Source organism: Musa acuminata, chromosome BXJ1-1 (genome assembly GCF_036884655.1).
Source record: "Musa acuminata AAA Group cultivar baxijiao chromosome BXJ1-1, Cavendish_Baxijiao_AAA, whole genome shotgun sequence".
In the NCBI taxonomy this organism is placed as follows: Eukaryota; Viridiplantae; Streptophyta; class Magnoliopsida; order Zingiberales; family Musaceae; genus Musa; species Musa acuminata.
In genome coordinates this window covers 13,533,912-13,559,006 of record NC_088327.1, presented here as the reverse complement: position 1 = coordinate 13,559,006, position 25,095 = coordinate 13,533,912, and the positions used below count along the sequence as shown (strand labels likewise).

Here is a 25,095-nt window from a genome sequence, read left to right as displayed (position 1 = left end):
ATGGCTACCTCCATGTCATCTACAAACGCCTACACTGATATTGAGCAGAAACCTGAACTCGGTGGTGTAAGTGCCAATGATATCAACAGTTGAAAGAATTGGGTTCTAAATATGTGTGTGTGTGTATGAGAGAGAGAGAGAGAGAGAGAGAGAGAGAGAGAGAGAGAGAGAGAGAGAGGGAGAGAGAGTATATGCAGCATCATCTGATTTCCAGATTCTTAGCACTCTTAATTAGCAGACCAAACTCACACAAAGCATTGGAAACGAGTTTTATTTGAAGGGCAAAATGATTACAAACTAAACTTAGAATTGGAAAGCATAGAATGGTTCAAATAATTGTAGAGACTCACAGCCTTGTTTTTATTATTGCCTTATGCTTCATTCATTTCGATAACAAATCGGGTTTTGGCACTTCACTTCAATTAAAGCCTACTGGATTTCGATGGCAGGTTGGGCGGCATCTTCTTCCTTCTCCTATCAGTGTGCTTGCACAACATGGAATCCAATGCTGCCACCGCATCCACAACGTGCTTCCCTTTGTTCAGCATTATGCAGCTCGCCCTGCACATATCCATCCTTCAGATTCGGTACAATGCTGTGTAGATTATCATCAGTATCTAAGCAGTAGATTATTACCACAAGATTGCCAACTTACTTCATTGCATTCGCTACATCTGTGATCTCAGCTCTGGATGGGAACCCGGACTTGATGAGAATGTCCAAAACCTCGGTCGCCCATGTCACCGGAATGTGAGCAGCACTGCAGACGGCCATGATCTCTTTCTGGATCTCACCCAATTGATCCCACCCACACTCCACCATGAGGTCTCCTCTAGCAATCATAACCCCTATCGGGTTCGATGACTGCATCGCCTGCAGCAACAACTGAGGTAGATTGTCGACAGCTTCCCTCGTCTCAATCTTCAGCATCAGCCCCAGTGCCGGGACGTTCCACTTCTCAAGCTCCCGCTGCACGCTGGCCATGTCGTTCGCATCCCTGATGAAGGAAATGCCGACGATGTCAGCGTTGGCGGCAACGAAGTGGAGGTCCGCAAGGTCTTTGGAGGTCAGACCTCTGAGTAACTTGGTGTCGCTCTTCGGCAGGTTGATCGACTTCTTAGTGCCAAGTTTGGATCCCATTGCGTTGGCCTGAACGATCATGACTACTATCGCATTGCTGTTCTTAGCCTGAATCATACCCCAGATTTTGCCATCATCAAACGCGATCGGCTCACCTGGTTTGACGGAGTTGAAGATGTGATCACTGGAGCATGTTATCATGGTTGAATCGTGTCTGTCGTCATGGAGATCGTTCTCAGCTACGCAGCAGCTTCTAGTGAGAGTGAGCACGTCTCCTGTCTCGACTGTGATATATCTCTCTACTATGAGTATCTTCAAGATCTGCCCGGAAACCTTCTTGTCTTCCTTGTCCACCTGAAGTGTCCCACCCAAACTTATGTGAGCAGCTTCTGAACACTCCGCTACACAGCCAGAACGACAGTACTTCTCCACCACCATGACTGGTCTTCTTCCACCCGTGGGATCGACGAAGCTCACCGTGTCGCCCACCCTGAGCTCACCGAAAAGCTCTTGGCCGATGCGAAGAATGGCATGGCATGATTCGTTAGACGGAGGGCTCCTTCCGTCGCAGCACAGCCAAATCCGAGCCGGAGAAAGCATGTCACCGCTGTCATCAGATTCCGGGGAAACAACTGCGGCGATCTTATTCACCAACAGAGAGGCAGTCCTCAGCTTCGGCCCTGCGAGATCCATCAGTACCCGACATGATTTGCCCAACGATGCTGAGCTCTGTCGAGCGATCCTGACGATCTCACTCCACACGGTGGGATCGTCGTGTGCGCAATTGATTCGGATGACGTCGGCGCCAGCCTTGAGGAGATCGGCTATGAGCGTTTCGTTGGAAATGGCTTCTTTTCCTGCGGTCACCATGACATGCACTTGCCCGCTGTCTTGGTACGGACCGAACAGAGCTGTTGCATGGGAGAAGCCTCTCTCTCTCATGGCACTCGCGGCGGCCGCTCTCTCGTTTCTGCCTTCCTCGCCGGCGGTCGTAGTACCAACGGAGAGTTCCAAGAGCTGGATGATGGTGTCGATGCATGGAAGCACGCTAGGGTCTATGGATTCCAAGCTTTGGAGTCCCACAGAACAGAGGTCCTCGTTGAGCCGCTGGAGATCAAGGCATTTGAGTGCCAAATGATGGCACAAGTTCATGGCACTATCCAGGTAATTCCTGTCAGCTTCGGTTGATTAGCGTACGAAGAGGAAGGTTTATAGCACAGGAAGATGACAGACATTAATGGCCAACCTGTGGCACAGATTGAGTCGACAGAGATCTCTGTTCTCCGATGCCAATAAGCATCTGCGCACCGCCTTCAGCTCCTCAAGAATGCTTGCTAGAACGTCAACCGGATGTGCAGAAGGCGGCTGGACATCTTCCGGTTTATGATCTACGTAATGCTTGATCGAAGAGTTGGAAGTTGACTTCTCATTGCACACGAAAGATCTGCATGATTTCTCGTACGGTTCTAATCTGGCAACATAGATCGAGTAGCTTCTTAGATTTCCCTTCATCTGATACGGGAATATGATCGTGGAAGAACAGAAACTGCGACCGCTTAGATTCAAAGATAACATCTCTCACCCGCTCCACAGTTTGGACTCCCTGGAATCAGAAATAATTATATTTCCAATAATCTGAATATTATTAAGCTAACTAAGAGCAGAAAAGATATATAAAAGAAAATTAAGAATATAAATGAATAAAATCATGTCTTATACATCACAGAAAATACATCTGATGATGAGGAAAGGGTTGCTCAGAAAAAGAGAGAGATTAAACGGAGACAATGCATCAAAACGATCAAATAAAATAGGCACATAAGCTATGCTCCCATCGTCATCGATACAAGTCCGAAGCGAAGCCAAACAATATTAGAAGCTTGGGAGAGCTACTAGATATGATCGAGTGACCTGAGTTGGTGGGACTTGGAGAAGCAGCTCGTCTAAAGCAGGCGAGAGATGTCAAACACCAGAAGCGTTCCATCCCTTTATGATGGATTCACAGAGTCTGCTAAAACCTTCACAGAGGAAGGACAGAGTCGCCTTCATTGGGTTCCTCCTGCGAATGAACAAAGCCCGTAGGTCTCATTGGATTCGCGTGAGTGATTGAACGGCGAGTAGATCCCGTCGAAACGTGTTTCATGACTTCTCATTGCAAAAAGCATGACGAGATATGTTCTTACAATCGTATAAGGCAATCGTGGAGGCACCCCTAAGGAGAACTCATGGGAAGAAACTTACCGTGCATAATTTTTGAATATAATTAATGTTGACATTTCAAATTTCATATAGAGGTTAATTTTATCAAAATAAAAAATAAATTAAATATCTATGAAAAGAGAAGCCAAATTGACTATTGATTCTTGAAGAGATTTATTGTAAGAGAATGATTCATTTTTAATATAATTAATATAATGTATCTTTCGAGACTATATAAATCTCATATATTAAAAAGTTTTGAGAGGAATACAGAAGATTTAACCTTGTCATACTCTTTCTTTGATTAATAATTATTTGATATCAAAGCATAGTTTAGTTATGGTTTTTTTCTCAAGTACCATCCAACTCTAGATCCTTATATTGACAAAAAAAATTATAATATATGGTGTATCCAAATGAAGGTTCTTCTAAACTTCCAAGATGTATGGAAGTTCGTAGAAGATGAATATGTTGAACTAAGTCCAACAGAAGGACCAATAGATGCAGAAGTAAAAAAGAGACTCAAAGATAAAAGGAAGAAGGAGAAAAAAGTCTTGTTCATGATCTATTAAGGGCTTGATGATATAATGTTCGAGATCATCGCTCTAGTCAATATTTCAAAGGAGGCTTGAGAAATACTTCAAAAAGCATTTGGCGGTGTTGATAAGTTAAAGAAACTTCGTCTACAACTTTTACAAGTCGAGTTTGAAAAATTACAATAAGGTATTTCTAAAACTATTTCTGGTTAATTCTTAAAAATCATTTATATTGTTCATCAAATGCGACAAAATAGTCAACAAATAAGTGATCAAAGAGTAATAAAAAAAATACTAAGATTTTTAAATCTAAAATTTGATTTTATTACTGTTGCGATTGAAGAATCAAAATATTTAGAAAAAATATCTTTAGAACAACTTATGAGTTCCCTTCAAGTTAATGAATAAAGGATTACAAAAAGAGTATGAGACAAAACTATAGAGCAAGCACTACAAGCCAAGTTTACTTTTGAAAACAAAGATGAATCAAATTCTCAATGATGAAGAGGAGGCAGAAATCAAACCAATCAAGAATCTCTAAACAATAAAAGTAATAGAGCAAATTTTACCCAAAGAGGTCGATGTTATGTCAAGGACGTGGCCAAGGCCGTGGACATGGCAGAAATTATAAAAGCTCTGAAATACAATGTTATATTTGCAAAAGGTATTAACATTACTCCTATGAATATTATTATAATCCTAATAATCAATGTGATAAGATAAACTTTATTGAGGAAGAAAAGAACGAAAATCAAGTTTTGCTAATGACTTATGATAATTTGAAAGAGAATCAATCTATGACATAGTATCTAGATATAGGAGTCTTAAATCACATGTGTAGCATCAAAGAACTATTTTTAAAAATGAATACAAGTTATTTCAGGAACATTATATTTGGTGATCTGTCACAAAGATCAGTAAGAGGCAAAGGTAAAATTTTTCTTGAACTTAATAATAGCAAAGAATTATACATTTCAGATGTTTATTATATTCTTGATATGAAAAATAATATTTTAAGCTTGGGATAATTACTTAAAAAAGGTAATGATATTGAGATGAAAGATATAGCTCTCTCAATTCGTAATAAAAATAAAATATTGATATCACATATGAAAAATGATAAAGAACAGAATGTTTCATCTGCATTTATATATTTTTAATCGATCAAATTATTTTAAAACTGATATTGAGAACATTTTTATATTATGACATGTTAGATATACTCACTTAAAATTTGAAGCTTTGAAACTTCTAGAGAAGTATGATATGATGATAGGAATACCAAGAATTGATCGTCCATCAAAATTATATGAAGCATGCATCATATGTAAGCAAAAAAGAAAGTCTTTCAAAGTCAGAAGAACAAAAAGAGCATGACATCGACTTGATCTGGTGCACTTAAATGTTTGTGGCCCTATCAGTCTAGTATCACTCGGAGGAAATATGTATTTTTTTACCTTAACTAATTATCATAGTGGCAAAACTTTGTTTATATGTTAAAAAAAAAAGAATTTTTTTTAAACAAATTTAAAGAATTTAAGGATTTGGTTGTAAGATTAAATGTTTAAGAACAGATAAAGGTGGTGAATATATATCAAATGAATTTAAAAATTTTGATAGAAATAATGAGATTTTATATCAATTCATCGTGCTATACATACCTCAACAAAATAGTATCTCAAAAAGAAAAAATAGGACTATACTTAATATGATCCGATGCATATTAAAGAAAAAAAAAATTCCTAAAGAATTTTGAGGAGATGCTATTACTTATGCAGTTTATTTACTTAACAGATCTCCTACAAGGCAAATTAATAATTTTACACTAGAAGAAGTATGGAGCTTGCAAAAATCAAGAGTTGATCCTTTAAAAATTTTTGGAAGTATTGCATTTGTCAAGATACTAGAAGAAAAGAGAACAAAACTGGAGTATAAAAGTCAAAAAAGAATTTTGCTAGGTTATGCAGAGAATTTCAATGATTATAAACTCTACAATCCTTTCACAAACAAAGTTGTGATGTCAAGAGATGTTGAGTTTGATGAGCAAAAGATTTGGAGCTAAAAAAATGATAAGCAACATAAGAAAGCTATAGCTTTAGAAGAGGATGATATAATACAAGCAAACACTAAAGTGGCTTTGCCGGAATCATCACCTAGATTAGCTAGGTCACATAGTTCAAAAAGTCTGATTATAAAAAAGATAAGATTGATTTAGGAGCTATATGATTTGACTTGAATGATTGATATTAACAATGATGATTTTTTTTTTTAATCTTTTTACACGATATGATCCATTAATCTTTAAGAAACTTGTAGAAAAAAAAAAATTGAGACAAGCTATGAATGAGAAGATTCATGCTATTAATAAAAATGATACATAAGAGCTTACTACACTTCCAGAAGACCACCAAATGATCGGTGTTAAGTAGATCTTTAAAATAAAAAGGAAATACAAAAGACGAGGTGGAGAAATATAATGCCCGATTGGTTGTAAAGGGATACAAACAACAAAATGGGATCGACTATGAAGAAGTATTTACACCGATTGCTCGATCGGAGACAATAAGATCACTTATATCTCTAGCAGTTTAAATAAAATAATTTTTTTTATAAATTAATATCAAATCAATATTATAAAAAGGTTCGATGTCAAATTAGCATTACAAATGGAACAAGTTTGAAGGGGAGAATGTTAGAATTAAACTTGTTCAAGTATTACAAATAGGTTAATTTGATGAAAAAAATAAATTAAATATCAAAGGAAAAGTTGACTATTAGTTTTTGAAGGGATTTCTCGAAAGATAATGATTATTTTGGGACTATATAAATCCCGTATGTTATGTTAGATCATGAAACATATAGAGTTTCTAAAATTATAAAAAAATTTAAGAAAAATATAGAAGATTTAATCTTGTCATACTCTTTATTTGTTTAATAACTCTATTTTTTTTCTTCCTAGTTTAACAATTAAGAATCGAGAGAAAATGATACGAGAAGTCACATGTCGTGGGGCTCAAAAGGTCGGTGTGTTTGCGTGTAGGACGAGCTCTTTTGTCGGTGTGGAGTCCAAGCAAGCAGGTTACGAGCATTTCATTCGGCCAAGAGAGCACACAATGATCACAAGCGGAAACACACACCCTCTCCTTTTCTTCTTGGTTAAGTAAAGGAAATTAAGAGAAGCAGCTTTTTTTTCTGTGTGCTATGCCATCATATGCACGATTGGAGATTTATGTCGATAATTATTCCAATATTAGGAGTTTCCTACAGCAAATTCCGCCGAGGATCGGTGACATGACATGTGGTTTTTCTCAGAACAAGCTAAGAGATTCTTGCCGATCAAAGTTAAGCTTTAGACTATGAGAAGAAATGTAAGGATAAATAGGGTTTGATCCTAAAATATTTCTTTCTATTACCTGTCGAATACTTCACATTCAAGTTTGCTAACGTTGAAAGAATACTAAATAATTCGATGAAATGGGAACAATCTTTGCCTTACACGCCACAATTTTTTTGTCTCCTCATCATTCATAATACTTGTATTCACGCGATGTGGCGGCTCACCGCGTGACCAACGAGACAAACCGTGTGTTGAAGTGAACGAAGCCTCCCACCGGTCTCTTCCTCCACAGATCTCCAACAACACCCTCTCTCTCTGTATAAATATATCCCACTCACACCATCTTACTCTTCAACAAAAGCAACTCGCCGACGCTTCTCTTCCATATCAGCAAACGACATCGCCGGTCTCTTCCTTGCTGTTCTTCTGAGTACTTGCTATAAGGCCATGGCTAAGAAGAAAGCGGCGTTGCCCGGTCGCGCATGGAGGCTGTTGCGCATGGCGCTTCTGTGGGCGCGCAAGGGTGGCGTGTTCAAGCGCGGCATCTTCGTCGACCTCCGCATCGTCCCCGGCTACCTCAAGAGCCTCAAACCCGGCGGCCGCGGATCTGACAGGCTTCACTTCGGGGAGCGCGAGTTCTCCTTCGAGGAGACGCCGGCTTTCCCCTTCAAGACGCCTTCCGTGCGGCTTCTCCGCATCCCCTGCATCACTCCGGCCGGGGACTTGGATACGGAGGACGACGATCTCGTCTTCGCCAAGCTTGACAGGAATAGTTACTTACCGGATAAGCATGAGACGAAAGAGGCGAGCGAGATCGGCTGCGAGGATGACGACGACGACAATGCGGTACGGGAATGCGAGGATCACGCGGGGATGGAGGAAGAAGATGAGATCGACAGGAAGGCGGAGCAGTTCATAGCAAAGTTTTACGAGCAGATGAAGATGCAGCGGCAGATCTCATGGCTTCAGTACAACGAGATGCTCCTCAGAGGCGTGAATTGATTGATTTGCTTGGCTCAGAGTCTTCATACATCATATATCCTGTTTGATTTGTTTTGTGTTTGCTGGTGGATCTTTTCGTTGCGGCGTCGGTGTAAATATTAAGAAGCGGGATTTGGTTATATTCTTTTTGTTTATCTGAATAAAAGACTTCATTCTTTTTTATTGTGCCATTTCTGCTGAGCTAATTGGGATTGTGAACAATATATGTTCCCTAAAGAAGAGCAAGTAAAGTGTTGTAATATATTGTGAAAGAGATAAAACTGAGGTAATAATATTTATATAAGTTTTGAGAGAAATTTTTTCTCTCACTAATAATTAAATCAGTTATTTAAATATAAGATTGTTTTTATTATTATCGATCTAAGAAACACGTAGTTGATGTTTGACAACTTGATTTCGAACGAAGTAAAATTGGATGATAATATGTTTTGTTGGTGAGTGAAACAATGGATTGAGATAAAATTAAATGAAATGTTTATTCAAAAACATAAAATCAAATCATGCTTCATGAACTTGCAGTAGACCTGTCAAAAGCTCTCCTACATATATCTATATGAAAGCTCTTAATATCTACACCGACGCCGCAACGAAAAGATCCACCAGCAAACACAAAACAAATCAAACAGGATATATGATGTATGGTGACTCCGAGCCAAGCAAATCAATCAATTCACGCCTCTGAGGAGCATCTCGTTGTACTGAAGCCATGACATCTGCCGCTGCATCTTCATCTGCTCGTAGAACTTTGCTATGAACTGCTCCGCCTTCCTGTCGATCTCATCTTCTTCCTCCATCCCCGCGTGATCCTCGCATTCCCGTGCCGCATTGTCGTCGTCGTCATCCTCGCAGCCGATCTCGCTCGCCTCTTTCGCCTCATGCTTATCCGGTAAGTAACTATTCCTGTCAAGCTTGGCGAAGACGAGATCGTCGTCCTCCGTATCCAAGTCCCCGGCCGGAGTGATGCAGGGGATGCGGAGAAGCCGCACGGAAGGCGTCTTGAAGCGGAAAGCCGGTGTCTCCTCGAAGGAGAACTCGCGCTCCCCGAAGTGAAGCCTGTCAGAGCCACGACCGCCGGGTTTGAGGCTCTTGAGGTAGCCGGGGACGATGCGGAGGTCGACGAAGATGCCGCGCTTGAACACGCCGCCCTTGCGCGCCCACAGAAGCGCCATGCGCAACAGCCTCCATGCGCGACCGGGCAACGCCGCTTTCTTCTTACCCATCGTTTTACAGTTGTTGCAGTAGTTTAGAAGAAGATCAAAGAAGAGATTGGTGTTGTCGTTGATGATTTGGAAGAGAGAGAGAGAGAGAGAGAGAGAGATCTAGTCTGGCTTTGGTGAAGAGTAAGGTGGAGCGGGTGGTGTTTCTATATGTAGGGAAGCTGATCAATGGAGACGCAGACGCTCCAGAATCATAGAAGTGGGAAAGAAATGGAATGGGATGCTTCCTATATTACATCATACACGGTTTGTTTTGTTGTCCACGCGGTGGACGACCACATGAATTGCGTACACATTTCCTTACAGAGACAACATATATATGCATTTTTTTTTTGGCTCTAAGCTGAAAGCTTAGTCCTTTAGAACATCCACAACAATCCATCCCATCGGTGACTAAAGCAGTGTGATCCGCGAAGCATAGTTGCTAATATGAGATGAATGCAATTGGATGGAGCTCGTACAGCAATGCCAGTCTAAGTAGAAGGCCAGCAACCATTAGTACTGACAAATCTCCGAAATATGAGCTTGCCCATAAAAGAAGTAGACCTGCGCCTTACACGGAGCTCGTGCCCACCAACTGCTCGATGTATTGACAGCTACGGAAACCGCCGGATTTGGCGCGTTCCTACGTCAAATGACACCCAAACGTCACATTACGCTGCTCCAACGCTGCTTCGCCCGCGGTTGCTGTCCTTGACCTACCATGCGTTGGCAAGCTCACGACTTTTGGGAGCCGCACCCACCATGTCCGGTTTGTAGAGACGTTGATAGCTGTAGTGCATGCCACTCTATCTACCAATTCCATTAGCTGTTTCTTGTCCTCATGCAACAAACTCGTTTTTGTATTGACTGCGATGATGATGGAGTTGTATGCCTCGATAGAGTGGAAATGACTTGATGGAAACGGCACACATAAACAATTGTATATTGATGCTGACTTCTCCTTTTATATCCTTAATCAATTGTATATTGATTTATTTCTTTCATGACTGATATATATATTTTTGACGGAGAGCAGAATAAAGCCTCCACCCATATGATCACTTCCAAGTGAAAAAAACAAATCATTTATGCTACAATAGTAAAAGAAAAATATCACATGTATGATAGATAGTAAATAAGATCAAGTTTGCGAGATTGTCTCAAAAGTTACACTTAGCTCATTAAAAAAAACACTCCTAAAATAACAAACTGAAAATTTTGAGATACTAACATGAAATTTGATTATTTTGGATGATAAATAAATATTGAACTTTGATCACCTCAATCACATTTAGTTCAGTTTTTACACTTGTCTATCGGAAAACCTAATCTGATGTTGCTAAATGTGAGTGCAGTAAGGCTGTATTGGATTTTAGTTTTAATTGTAGCAAAGACTGCCCAACCTTATGCTTCCATTGTTCATCCAAGCAATGAACAACACTGCAAGCCATATAAATGCTGACAACCAGAATTGATTAGACCTCCTAATAGAAACATAAATTAGCATCAAAAGATGCAGATTGTTTGACCTCAAGCTTCCTTTTTGCACTTTTTTTGTATGAGAAATAAATAGGGTATGACTAACTGGTGTAGATTTCTTGAGCTGTAGTATCAGATGCAAATACTTGACCTTTATACCAATGAAGAAGAGAGATAGATTTAGGAACATTATAAACACTAGGTTAATAAACTACAATGCATTTGATCAGATATAGTCCCAATTAGCTGTTTTATTTATGGGATTTTCCTAATTCTAATAGTAGGAGACATATCCTTTTTCATATAGAATAAAAAGAGAGAATTCTAACTGAGTTAGGAGGAGAAATGTTTAGTCATTAAGAAACTAGTCTTAATTGATGCAGAATTGGAGGTAACCAAAGGAGAAATTATAAATAAAGATTCTTAACGCGATCATTACCGAAATAAAAAATCGATCAGTCGAGGCTTGAATTCAACTCAACTTGATGGATGGTTCTTTTGAGATCATACACAATAATTTCATATCAATTTTAATATTTGAACAATGAGGATTATAAAGGGAATAAAATGTTGATGAATTTTGGATCACTGATAATTGATAACTGTGAGTTCGATATCCTGTCGAACAGTATGATCGAGTTCCTTGCAAGATGTTGTTGTTGTTGTCGTTTCAATGGTTATCGCAATCCTACCTCTAAATCTAGAGAGAGGGTTTGTTGTTCATCCACAAAAGTTTCAGCATAAGTAGTAGCTTTGATCACTATGCACGAAGGAGTGATAAGCATGAAGTACAAACACGTAATTGGAGTCTCATCTTTTCCAAGAAGATGAAACCAGATAGCTTCAGAGAAGAAGGACACAGCTAATGACGAGCATCATCAAGCAGACGGGAACGACGAGCCTGTTTCCATCATCACAGTACACATCATAGTCATCAGGGTTGAAGTCGCCTGCGACCAACAAATAAACACTTTAGAGAGAGAGAGAGAGAGAGAGAGAGAGAGAGAGAGAGAAAATTCTCTTAACTAAGAGGATATATGGTGCTCGGTCCTGCAATTACATGGAGAGGAGACGGCACACCTGACTCGCCATAGGTCGTGGATAACCAAAGCACAGCCAGGAAGAAGTAGCAGCAGCGCTTGAGAGAGATGAAGGCAGGCATTATTGTCATGCCTTCAAGCATGTAAGATAAGGGATGGATATGCATAAGATCGAACAGCTTCCTATTAAAGGCTCGTGAGGTACAAAAATGTCAACCATAAATCTACCTAATTCATTCTTTCATCAGTTTGATCTTTACATGCCTTTTGGTGAATAGTCCATCCACTCTTTTTTTATGGTCATTTTTCAAACTAGAAATGAGAAATTGATGAGAAGGAAAGTTGATGCGATGAAATAGATTCAAGAGAGATGAGACTGCTTTACCAATGTGATTCAGATAGGGGGTGGTTGGATGATGTGTTTCTAGTTCTAGTTCATGAGATGGATAGGATTTGGTGGGAAAGACTGATGAACAACATTCTTGACTTAATAGAATGATTACAGCAGACACCATTACCCAAACCACCACAGTGTTTCTTGGTTGATGATGGAGAAGCCTATCTCATCAACCCTAAATCCCACATCAAGCATGCCATGCATTTTGAAACTGGCCAATATCTTAATTAAAGTATCTGTTATATACACACAAGGGTAGATTGATAAAAAGCTATGATAAAATACCCACCAGTACCAATAACCCTATAGATAAAGTACATTATATAGTTCAGATCGGCGACTTACCCATTCAGTGACTTTGGCACCGGATGTTCCCAAAATGGATCGAGTGAATTAGAGAATAGATAGATGTATGTTGGAGACAGACGTCTGTTGGTATTCCGGCCTTCCTTCTCCTTTCAGGACCTATCCGAACGAGAATTCAGTACCTCTTGATCGTGAATATCTGAATAGGACGAATTGGCCTCCATAAATTTTATTATCTTTTCTTTTTTTAATAATAAGTGATGAATACGAGATCCAATTTCACAATATTGTTATCTATAATCAAAGTTTTTATCAATTAAATTAGTTGTTATCTTCAGAAAAATATAAGAATAAAATTATCAACCGTGACATTAGTGAGTAGATCGATTATACTACCCCCAAACTAAACTATTTTTTTAGATATAAGAAAAATCTAAAAAATAATATATATAGTACAAAAGTCAGTAATAAAAATAATATTTTATGATATAAGACCAATTAATAGAGAATTCTAATAGAGGATTAGTGACAACCTTTTATTCCTAGGATATGAGAATCAATTATCTTAATAGATGCATAAAATCGAAGGTAATATTATTGCCCTCTAGTGTATAAATATATTGTACCTCACATGAATAAATTATCGATCTTTCATAATAAATCTATTCATTTTAAATATAAAAAATATTACAAGAATCAGATACACCACAATCAACTAAAGTTTAGTTATAAATCTTACGGATTAAGATTTTATTTACTAATATTTAAGCATCCATATTATAATCTCACCATAGATACAACTTGGGCCTTTGACTCAATCCCGGTCACCAGCCCTATTTGCATTAGGATCTTATCGACTATAAATCATAGTCAATAAAAGCACCAAAACTGCTGCTAGGAAGCCACTAAAGTTAGTAGGATTTGGTTGACCATGAAACCATGACACAGAGCCAATAGAGTTATTAGAATTCAAATACAGATCCGAGCTTTAATTAAGTACACTTCCCCTCATGTGCACCCCTCACCCATCGACACCTCCCAAATTGCACTCCCCCAAGTAAAAGAAACCCTCACAATGTCCACTTTTAGTCCTTTACGTTCTCTCTGTTAGCGCCTAAATTAATCTCAAGATTCATATGCTTTCACGCTCCCACATGCATCCCATCATCATCCCGACTCATTTGTTCTATTCTATTCTTGTCCCCGATAGTTCCAACTGCACCTACGTTCCCCCCAAAGCATCAGATCTATGACCGAGTCACTGGTGTTGGACAAGTTGTGATCCTTCCCACTTCATTCTGAGCTTGGCGTTTTGGTGATCGGAAGATGTTCTTCCCTGTCATGAGATTACAATAATGCAGTCGCTATGTCACCTGTAAAGAGGAGAAGTCATATGCATGTATAGCCAGAGTGATAGATATATGAACTATTATTCAATGGGCATTTGGATCGGCCAAACGACATGCCTAACCTTGTGATCTGTCTCACCTTGAAAAATACTGGTGGTGGGACTGCGTTCTTACTTGTTGGAAGTTTTCTTTAATGTATTTCGCACGCAGCATTCGTAGAAAGGAGACTTCCATATGTTCATACGAGATTTCCTTCGAATGGATCATAAAAGTAATCAGACAGTTCCATAAAACCAAAAAATATTATATTATATTATACAAAGTTGTAGTAGTATGATATCGGGTTTAAGATCAATTATTATTATTATTATTATTATTATTATTGCTGCTGTTATTGTATCTTATTAGCAGCTTTCATGTGTCAAATCAATGTATTATATAGGGACTGTAAGCTATCAATGGGTACGTAAGAGATGCTTCCCAAACATGCATGGAGAATCTCCCAAGCTCCGTTAGACTTTAATCAAGTGAAGTCAGCAATACTGACCTTTCCACTGGTCTTCCACGTCCATCGACAGCTGGCAGACATCTTAAAATACTCAGTGCAAGAATCACCACAGTGTGTTGCTTGTTCGACACAGTGGACTGTGCACACTGTGATGTCCGACGATCCCTTGCCAATCAAAAAGTATGATCCCGTGATAGGCAAGTCAAGGATTTGACCATTGAGCTTTCATGTGTTTGGATGAGGTTTCCCACTGTCTTGACTCCTAAACAACACATTACGAACATAACAACAACCTATCATCGTTCAAAATTTGCTCTCTAAGTTCCAAAACACTGTACAAATCAACTTCTACTCTTCATCGACTCACTTCACCGGAATTGCTCCATGGCAATGCATGCTTCCCGCCTCCGCCGTGTCGCGGCAAAACCGCCTTTGGAACACCCCCGCCGCAGCCACGGCCGCCTTATTTGGCACCTCTGACCCACCACCCGCCACCGTGGGAATTGATGCTGCAACTTGAGCTGCAGCCGCCACTGCCACAGCCACCTTCTCCTCGTTCATCACCGTCGCCTTAATCCTCGAGTACCCTTTCTGCAGCATCCGGTATAATACCATGGCCGACATCTTCGCCTGATCCCTCACGCCGTCCGGATCCCGGTGATCATCCGCGAACTCCAACCGGGCCACGAACGCCGTCGCCTTCTCCGGCTTATGTCTCAACGACAGAAGCAAGTACGCACGCTCCAACTCCGACCTCGTGCAGCCGTGACGGACTCCGATCAATGAGTGGTAGTCCACGTCGATGCAGCCCCCCGCGGCCGCGACTTGGCACCGCAGCTGCTGAATTCGCGCGGCGAGCGCCCGGTGCTCGACGGGGATGTCGCGGTACCGGACGCCGTGGTGGGGACGCCACGGTGGGCCCGGAAGCTTGCCGTCGCGGAGGATGGAGTCGTAGAGGAGCTTCAGGTGGTCGAGGTCGCTGAGGCTGTCGGGGAGCGCGCCGACGGCCTCGAGGAGGTCGGCCCGGGCGCGAAGGGCCGGGACGCAGAAGGGCTCAACGGCGAGCGCGCGGTTGCAGTCGGCTATGGCCTCGGCGAGGCGGCCGGCAGCGCGGTGGGCAGAGGCGCGGCCGACGAAACAGCCAGCGGCGAACGCGGCGGGGACGCCCCGCCGGCCGTCGAGGACCTTGGAGAACAGACGGCTGGCTTCCGCCGGAACGCCGGCGTCCAGCGCGGCCACGGCGGCGGTGGTCCGGCGGAGAAGGAGCTTGATGTGCGAAAGGAGCTGGGAGGCGGATTCCAACTCGGTAGGCATCGGAGCAGCGCCGTTCCCTCCGGTAGAGGCGGTGGAGGAGACGAAGCTGTCGTCCGACCAACAGACGGACCGGCGTCGGGAGGCGGCGGCAGCGAGGCGGCGGCCGGCCTGGAGGAGCACCATGGCGTCCTCCAGCAGCCCGAGCCGGCAACAAGCGTGGCCGAGGACGAGGTACCTGAGACCAAGAACACAACGTAACAGCGAGGTAAGTTCACAGGCTGGTGACCCTATTGAATGGAGCAGCAAAAACAAACCGAAGTCGAATGCCTATGGTAAAGAAAGAGACAAAGTTGTTCGAGGAAACGTAAAGAGACGTCCTGCTTCATTTAAAGATCCTTTTGCCTTCCATTGCTTGAAACTTCGAGGAAAGGGGTTGGGTCGCATTCAGCTGCAACCAATGGAAGCAGTCTCAAAGACTCCATCAGAGTAACGAAAGAAAAGGGAGAGAGAGAGAGAGAGAGAGAAATTATGGAAAGTTGACCTAAACAACAGCAATAATGGCTGAAGGACTATGGTTGCAGTGCTTCTTGTTTTTGAGGGCCAAGAACCCCATGACTCTTGAATCAAGAACCAAAGAAACATGGAAAGAAGAGGGTTATGGTCTAATTTCTTTCTTTCAAGGGAAAGAGACAAATGCATTACTTGGGAAAGATGACTCCACAACTCTCTGAAACTACAAACCAATTACTTTATGGGATGTTTGAGGTTTTTAGTGCATCTCATCATTGCGGTAAACGTACCTCCAATGGCCTTCGTCGCCGGAGCTCTTCGAAAGGCCCGCCAAAAACTTGCGCTTGAGATCCGAGACGGAGAAGCAGCGAAAGAAGAGGCCGCCGCCGGACCCCTCGCCGCCCGGAGAGAGCAGCTCACGGTTGAGGGGGGCGGAGACCGCGGAGCCGAGGGAAGTGGAGGAGTCGTTGTCGGCGGCGGCGGCGGCCATCTTGCAGCTCGGGATGTAATCTTGGAGCATGTCCGCCACTTCCCGGAAGCGGCGGAGGAAGAGGAGGGAGCGGGCCTTGAGCTCTAGCGCGGCCTCGTGGAGCGGGGAGACCACGAGGGCGGCGTCGAGGAGACCCACGGCGGTGGAGACCTTGGGCAGCTCCCGCGTGGCGACGAGAGAGCGGGCGTCCCGGAGGTACTTGCGGACGAGCTGCGCAGCGTGGGAAAGATTAGATCTTGACGCATGGATCCTTCAGCAAAATGGCTCCGGAAACAGAGCACGAGGAACCGAAAACAGAAAACTGATTCTGATATGAAGACCACAAGACACGGGCTAGAAATGTAGGAGAATCTACGAGGGTTCTAATGAGAGAAGAAGAGAAAGCAAGGGCCATGAACTCTTCAGTTCTCGTTTTCCTTTAGTCCTTTTTCTTCCAAGAGAAACTTACATCAGAGATGGAAACATGGACAAAGACCAGCAGGGAAGCGAAACCAATGCAAAACAGAGCAATAAATGCATTGCCCCTCGTCGAAGGAAATCGAACAGAGAAGACGCTTGAAAGGAGAGCACGGCCACCACCATGAGGTCTTTACCTTCCTGTTGCTCAGCCACCAGCGCGTCTTCTCCCCGGCCAGAGAAGACGAGGTCGCCATTATCCCCAGCGCATCAACTTTCCTCCCCCAAACTCTAGGCGACTCAAACACCGCCAAAACCCACTAAAGGCCTCACCTTTCCCTCGTCTGAGCTCGGAAGCCTCAAATGGCACCTCAAATCGAAGAAATAGAGGAAAACAACGCCACCACCTCTCTCTCTCTCTCTCTCTCTCTCTCTGCCTTTCAAACCAAGCTTCGAGCCCTCACCCTCCTCGCTGGCAAATTATGACCTCTGTCTTCCCCCGCCGAACTCGAGAGAGGGATTTATAGCAGCAAGAAATCTATGGAACAAAAACAAAAGCTGACACAGAAAAGAAAAAGATATATATATATATATATATATATATATATATATATATATATATATATATATATATATCTCTCTCTCTCTCTCTCTGGGGACACAGTCACCATAAGTACGTCACCGGCTCCATAGCAGGGTGGTGGTGACATGGTCGTGATAGGTATAACACCAGGTCACACTCTTCGGCCAGCTTGGGCAGGAAGCAGGCGGGCCCCACCTCGGGTCTTTAATGGTATGGGGATTGGTTTGATTATACCGCGCGAGGGTTGATGGCGTAAATTAGCAAATTCCTCATATTCCAATATTATATTTTTTTCATCCATGAAAGAAATTGACAAGGGATTGATGATCATTTTTAGATTCTCGTAGGGTCAAAAAATTCAGGCATGAAAAGACTTGTGTGGGAAATTAAAAACTAATATTGTCCAAAGATTTGTCGAAATGTGAGAATAAGAGAATGATAAGAGGAATATTTTACAGATTTGGTTGATTAGAATCGTTGTATTATTAGTGATCATATAAATATATGTGAAGAAAATATTTTTATTTCATGTAAAAATATATAAGAATAAAGATGGAAGAATATATGCATTAGCTTTCATCCAAAAATTAATAATTTAAACTTTTAGATTATATTAGTATCTAATTTTATGTATGTTAACCATACTCTATCAATGATATCCACACTTATAACCTATTTTATATGAGTTTTCGAATCATTTAGTGTCGCTAATATGATTATTAAAGTATAATTCTTTTTTATCAATAAATAAATAAATATAAATTTTGATAAGATAATTTATCTATTAATTTTGTTGAATCGAAACTATTAATCCAAAAAACTTAAGTTGAAATTAATAATAGAACACTCCAATATAAATCATAATCATATGATTGATGTATTATTACCTTTGTAAAATATCTATAAATCACCCACAGGGCTAAATCAAAATCATTACATTTGGTGGGCTCTAACTCATGTAATGTATGTTACTGTTCATCTACATCCTAAAACTAAGCTTAAAGGAATTAGCTAATGGCTAAGTATCCAACGTGTGAAACCCAGTCTTCTTGCCGAGGAAGGAGGAGCTGCCACTTCCATTCATTGGACACTGAGTGAGTTGGCCTCATTTAATGAGGACTATGTATGGCTCCATGTAGAGAGAGACTCCACCTTCTCCAACAAAACAAAGAGAGGAGGCGCATGAGGACATGTAACCTGCCCACCCAACCATGCATGGAAGGGAACCCTACCGTCACCAAATCCTTGGTTAGAGCGCCCATTGGACCCATTGGGGCCTTCCTCCTCTTCTTAGGCAGCTACACTGAACGCAAAGGTGGCAATAATGGCCGTGCCTTACCTTCCCCGGCAGTGAGGACTTTCTCCCACATACCCATCCCTGGTCTTCTGTGTCCTCCAATTAGATGCCGTCCCCTGACGTTTGGATTCGGATGATCGAAGCTTACTTGCACGAATCATTTCTGGGAGCAGTAGGACTTTGACTTTCGAGGATGCTGGCATGCTGAGCCCATCCTTGTCTCTTTCTTCTTTTACTCTGAGAGGTGATCAGAGTGGGAGACGAGAGGACATGGCGGACGACTTCTGTGCGCTTCTCACGTGAGCTATCGTACCACACAGACAGTGGTGCGTCGAGAGTCCTCTCTCCCCATCTTTCTTCTCCCTCTAGATTGGGTGTGAGGAAGTAATTGACCAGTTGGTGAACCTATGATTTTTCTTATTTTTATTAAAAACATATATATATATATATATATATATATATATATATTAAAGAAATAAGAAATGATCACAAGCTGTTTGGTAGGGATCAAACGACTCCACCAACCCGGTAGATGCAGAACTAGCAACAATGTGAGAGAGAGAGAGAGAGACAGAGAGAGAGAGAGAGAGATAGAGATCCCATGAGGAAATCAACATCTTTCTCGAGGAGTTGCAGTCACTCGTCAGTCTAATTGCTGAACAGTAGTAATTGTCTCTTCTTCTCCATCAAACATTCTAAAACTTACCTTGTCACGTCCCACCAATATCCTGTTCAATATCTATATTCTCATTGCATAGAAGATTCGTTGAGTCATATATGATGAGATCTAACGTTGTCTACTAAGAGTGATTAATATAAATATAAAAATTATAATCATATGTAAAAAAAATTAATGTGAAGAATTAAAATTAGATAATCATAAATTAAAGTTTAGATATAAAATATATTTCGATACCATTCAAAAAAATTATTTAATTTGTAAGCACATTCGTTATATGATCAATAAGCATACCATCATCTAATCCGAAGATTAGAGTGATATCGATATATAAAGAAAATTAGACTTATCTTTACCTCTTTTCGAAATATGGACTAAAGAAAGATTAAAAAAGTTTATAATTATTGTCATGTATTGATTTCCTAAAAGATACTATGCGTAGATGATCTAAGATAAGTAATTAGGAGATTTTCTATTAAGGAATCATATCATAATTGTATTTTTTTTTCTATTGATCGATAATGATATTTAAAATATAATCAGATATATAATATATCTTACCTAATTAAATAAAATCAAATAATCTAATAATTAATATTATAGTGAAATAATAATTATCGTGATCCAAGCTCAAAATCCCTTAGATCAATTTAAAAAAATGAATGCTTAGAAGTTTTTCTTTTAATTATTATCACTTTAAATAAGACCAATATAAAATTCTCATTATTCATGTGAGGATAGTGACTCAAAACAATATTTAAAACCATACTATTTAATTAACATGAGATTATTTTAAAATTATAGAAAACTATTCATGTGTGAGAGGTGGATATCATGATTAGTTTTACATTGATATGGATTGAAAAAAAATTAAATAATATATATTAGGACTGATCCATATCCATTCACGAGGCCCCTCTACTACTTCCGTCGGAGCAATCACCTAGGTGCTAGTATACGAGTTAACCATGGGCTTGGAAGTGAGCTCACAATAATTTTTATGGTCGGTGAAACAACCCCATGAGCATGATGCCAACACAACATTCTTTGGCTTCAATAGCGAAATTGATGATCCTTGGTGCTTCTTGCCCAAGGGCTTCTAGGAGAGGACCCAAAGTCTTAGATCTTGTGATCCCTCACTAGGCTCCTTATCATCCTCGGCCATACCACTACCAAAGAATTTGTGATATACTATGAACAAAACTTGGTGCTAGAGGGCCTCATGCATGACATGCCACTAATCAGGTTACCGCTCTACAGAAAGCAGAAGATGAATATGATGATGCTAGCAGAGGACACAAGTGTGATGCTACGATCGTAAATGGGCAAGGGTAGGCTAGTGCATTAAGAGGAGACAGGAGCCATTCCTCATCCTCTCCCATGCTGCCAATGTTAGCATAAAATCTGTAATCATGCTATTTATAATGTGGAAAAACTTTTATGCCAAGATTGAAATCAAATAAATTGGATCTAACAATATTACGATGCATACCTTTCTTGTTGTTCAGAAGAATAAACCTTATCTGATCTACAAGCTCTAATCTACAAGCGTTTCATCTTCGGATCTAAAATATTAATCTGCAAGGATCTACAAGGAGGACCACCTAGATTGATGGATTAGGGGATTAGGGGAGAGGGAGATTGAGAGAAAAACCTTAATCTCTCAATTGCTGAGATGCTACTCAGATGCCCACTTAGCCGAGGTCCTGTCTATTTATTGCTAGTCATAGGTGCCCAGCAAGCCAATCACGTGAGTGATGGCACGTGTGACTTGATACAGAATCTTTTTGCTTATTATATTTTGGCGTATATCACTTTATAACTATTGCATAAATGCATATATATTGTGATGTCCTTGGATTTGTGAAATGGGAATCGGATCGTGATGAGATCACGATAATGAGATCGATTCACCTTTAAACACATATCCTAAATAATCCCGATCATAGGTTACTCGAGAGGGACATCGTGATAACCAGATAGACTGGTGTGCTGTATACCCATCCATATGATGGATGCAGCTGGTCTCATAGCTGCTCGTGTAGGGACACTAGGGATACAGTACAGGTGCTCATTGGAGAATGAGTTCACTGATTGATCCGCTTACGGAATGCTGGATGGTTGATGATGCCTTATTGTCAGACAGCGATTCCGTAGTCCTAGTGGTGTATCTGGTCCTTAGACTTGAGACACCAAGGATGTCCTGTATGAGTGCTCCACTCTTTGATACCGGACTTATAGGTTTGACTGTCCCCAGATCTAGTACAGTTGGTCATTGGGAGTGGTAGTCGACCTTACGAGGGCTATTGAGTGTCGATAGAGGATCATCCACTCTCCGCGTCATGAGAGGAATATCCCATGTGTTCTTGCTCAGACAAATCCCTGGCCAGGGTCATTCGGGTTGAGAGAGAAAGAGTTCTCCGGGAGAATCCGATTAGAGCGAGACTCGAGTAGAAACCGTATGGGTCTGACAGCACCATGCTCGATATACGGTCTCTGGGATATTAGATGGATGAGGGACTATAGGTACATGGTAACTGAGGACAGACATGTCTAATGGATTGGATTCCCCTGTATCGTTTGGGGACTACGACGTAGTGGCCTAGTACGTCCGTAGTCGATGAGTCGAGTGAATTATTACAGAGATAATAATTCACTGAGTTAGAAGGAGTTCTGACAGGTATGACTCACGGCCAGCCCGATATTGGGCCTAGAGGGTCACACACATATGGTAGGCATTGCGATGAGTAGAGGTTCGGATATGAGATATCCGACGGAGCCCTTGTCTTATTGGATGCAGATCCAATACCCACTAGGGAAGGACCCATTAGGGTTTGACACGGGATCTCTATAAATAGGAGGGATTCACAGCCTCATAGGCTAGAGTCTTTGCTTGCCTTTCCTATTCTCCTCTCCCTCTCCACCTCAGAGTAGGCCTGGAGTTTTGAGGAGCGTCGTGGATCACCGCTAGAGAGGAGGACGCTTGACCTCCTTCACCCTCTCCTAAGGATCTGCAAGGAAACAGGAATATACGATCTCTCTAGGTAACACAATCTCTATACGCAGTTTTGTGTTTTGCGGATTTTTTGCGCACCAATCTTCGCACGACGACGAACATCTTTTTGGGAATCGGGGATTTTGTTTTCTTGTTCTTCCGCTGCGCATATGATGTCGCCCCCCAATGATTTCCCAACATTTATAGGCGAGAGCAGATAAGTTGTTAGGAGAGTTCATCTCATCAAGGTTATCTCCTAAGGAATCCTACTTTAATATAGACTTCTTTTCTATTAGTCAATAACCATAATCAGAATCCAATCATATCTAATAATATATCTTACTTAATTAAATAGGGTCACATAATCTAACATTCTCCCACTTGGCCCATTAATTAGTAAAATATAAAAGGATTTAAAATCAAAATTAAATAAATAAAATTTATTTAAAAAATAATTTGACTAAATTAGATTATGAAATTTTAGAAAAACTATATACACACGCGTGAATTTTAGAAAATAGGCCAATAAGTCCAATAATAATAATAATACTACATTAAGTCTAACTAACAATATAAGTTATAGCGGTTGTATGGCATTAGTGTCATATTTTCTTCTATGTACCACAATACTGTTAGTATTTCCTAATGCAGTCCAAAATGACCCCTATAATTTGTCTTGTCAAGATAATCTTATCATCACATTCAACCATAATATGTACATACATAATTGTGAACAGGATAGCAGGAACAAATAACTTTAAGTACGTAAGTAAAATGTCAATTATACTATCCACTCAAACATGCATCACCATATCCTTTATGGGTTGCTCACAAACCCAATAATAAGAATATGTTCTTTCAAAATACTTTAGACTGTAAGTCCTAAATGAATGGATTAGTAATCAATACAGTGGAATTCAAGTAATTAATTGACATTAGATGTTTCTGGACTCATCTTCTCTAACTATCAAGTACTTTATACCATAATGCATATAGGTGTAATAGTACTTATCATTCTTAGAGAAGAAAACTACTGCAATGTCATAAAATATCTTTAACGACTTGATAATTGAGTCTGACTACACCAAGTCCTTAGATAAAAATTTTACAGTAAAAATTTTTATTAGTGGCCTTAAAGCATACCACAAAATCAACTTCTATTATTAATAATAATAAATTACCCCTCTAATTGACATAGATATTAACCGTAAGGTGGACTTCCTATTATCAAGGCAATTTATATAATCAGCATCTGAAAAATTTCATTATTTTAAGCTGATATAATTTCATACATACGAGCATATAATCCTTTGTTCCTTCTAGATATCTTAATACTTTCTCTGTAGTCCTTTAATGTTTTTATTTTTGGGTAACTCCAATATATACTCAACATTTTAACTATAAAAACTCATATCTTTTCTAACACAAGCTTGAGCATAGACTTCCAACTGCACATATACAAAGAATATCTTATTTATCTGATTCTTTTCCAAGTCATTTTAAAATATTTACTATTGACTATAACTTTGCTTTTATGATTGACTTAACAAAGCTGTATATTAAAATATTTTCAAGACTCGATTGATATATCCTTTCTTAAGACAATCTTCATAATCATTGAGGTCTATCATTGAATTACTCAATGTTAATAATATAAGATGTCTCATTCATATCAACCATCTTAAAAATTCTTAGTGACAAATTTCTTGATTTAGTATAATAAATCAAGATCATTATTGGTAAGGCAAAATATTATCCATATATAAGACTAATATAATAAACTTGCTTCCACTGATATAAAAACTGATTAATAGTATTTATCTTAAATATGAAATAATGATATCAAGAACCTTTATATATCATTATCTTGAAGCTTGTTTAAGGTAATAAATGGATTCCTGAATTTGCATACCAAACTTTATATTTCTTTCATTTTCTTTGTAAATCATTTAAAATAACCCATATAAAGCTAGATTTTTTAAAAATATTTTTATATCATTATGATATAACTCAAGCTCATAATGAATCACTAATGTCATGATGATTCTTAACGAGTTCATTAAAAATCTCGTTATGATCGATACATTCTTTATGAGTAAAACTTTTAACCACAAGTCTAACCATTATATCGTTCGATATTATCCTTTGAGTCACATTTATATAATAGACTCTTTTACTATTATTGGACAATTCGATAAATTTATCAGACACCATTCTGGTTATTGATTTTAACTCTTTTTTTATTACATCTTTATTGCATCATATTACATTTCAGAATTATTACTTTTCATGACCAATGACAACAATAAGGGATCCATTCTGATTCCTATATCATAATATAATTCTTGTAGATATACAACATAATAACCATAAATGACATGATTCCTTCTCCTTTGATATATTCTCAAAGTTATCAATTATGGTTGTTCTACAAGACCATTAATTGATATCAATATAAT

The 25,095-nt window shown here is 39.9% G+C and overlaps 4 protein-coding genes and 1 long non-coding RNA gene across 6 annotated transcripts; 1 reads left to right on the top strand and 4 right to left on the bottom strand.

The window, feature by feature from the left end:
- Positions 1–263: 263 nt before the first annotated feature.
- Positions 264–3,125, bottom strand: LOC103996868 (plastidial pyruvate kinase 4, chloroplastic-like). The gene is made up of 4 exons (XM_009417910.3): positions 2,992–3,125; positions 2,327–2,683; positions 656–2,251; positions 264–561 (listed from the first exon to the last, which is right to left on the bottom strand). The coding sequence occupies exons 2-4, from the start codon at positions 2,653–2,655 to the stop codon at positions 423–425; spliced, it is 2,064 nt and encodes a 687-aa protein (XP_009416185.2). The 5' UTR covers positions 2,656–2,683; positions 2,992–3,125; the 3' UTR covers positions 264–422.
- A 4,368-nt stretch (positions 3,126–7,493) lies between these two features.
- Positions 7,494–8,324, top strand: LOC103996876 (uncharacterized). The gene has a single exon (XM_009417924.3). The coding sequence runs from the start codon at positions 7,600–7,602 to the stop codon at positions 8,152–8,154; it is 555 nt and encodes a 184-aa protein (XP_009416199.2). The 5' UTR covers positions 7,494–7,599; the 3' UTR covers positions 8,155–8,324.
- A 281-nt stretch (positions 8,325–8,605) lies between these two features.
- On the bottom strand, positions 8,606–9,518 carry LOC135675021 (uncharacterized). The gene has a single exon (XM_065185286.1). It carries the CDS (start codon positions 9,372–9,374, stop codon positions 8,820–8,822), a length of 555 nt encoding a protein of 184 aa, XP_065041358.1. The 5' UTR covers positions 9,375–9,518; the 3' UTR covers positions 8,606–8,819.
- A 2,047-nt stretch (positions 9,519–11,565) lies between these two features.
- On the bottom strand, positions 11,566–12,025 carry LOC108953360 (uncharacterized). 2 transcript variants are annotated; one of them, XR_010475783.1, is made up of 2 exons: positions 11,913–12,025; positions 11,566–11,782 (listed from the first exon to the last, which is right to left on the bottom strand). It is a non-coding gene; the product is annotated as an uncharacterized LOC108953360 (long non-coding RNA). The 2 variants fall into 2 exon arrangements; XR_001979020.2 differs by having other exon boundaries at positions 11,859–12,006.
- Positions 12,026–14,467: 2,442 nt separating this feature from the next.
- Positions 14,468–17,567, bottom strand: LOC135675009 (uncharacterized). Its single transcript, XM_065185277.1, has 3 exons — positions 17,280–17,567; positions 16,487–16,896; positions 14,468–15,921 (listed from the first exon to the last, which is right to left on the bottom strand). Exons 1-3 carry the CDS (start codon positions 17,337–17,339, stop codon positions 14,796–14,798), a joined length of 1,596 nt encoding a protein of 531 aa, XP_065041349.1. The 5' UTR covers positions 17,340–17,567; the 3' UTR covers positions 14,468–14,795.
- Positions 17,568–25,095: the final 7,528 nt, after the last annotated feature.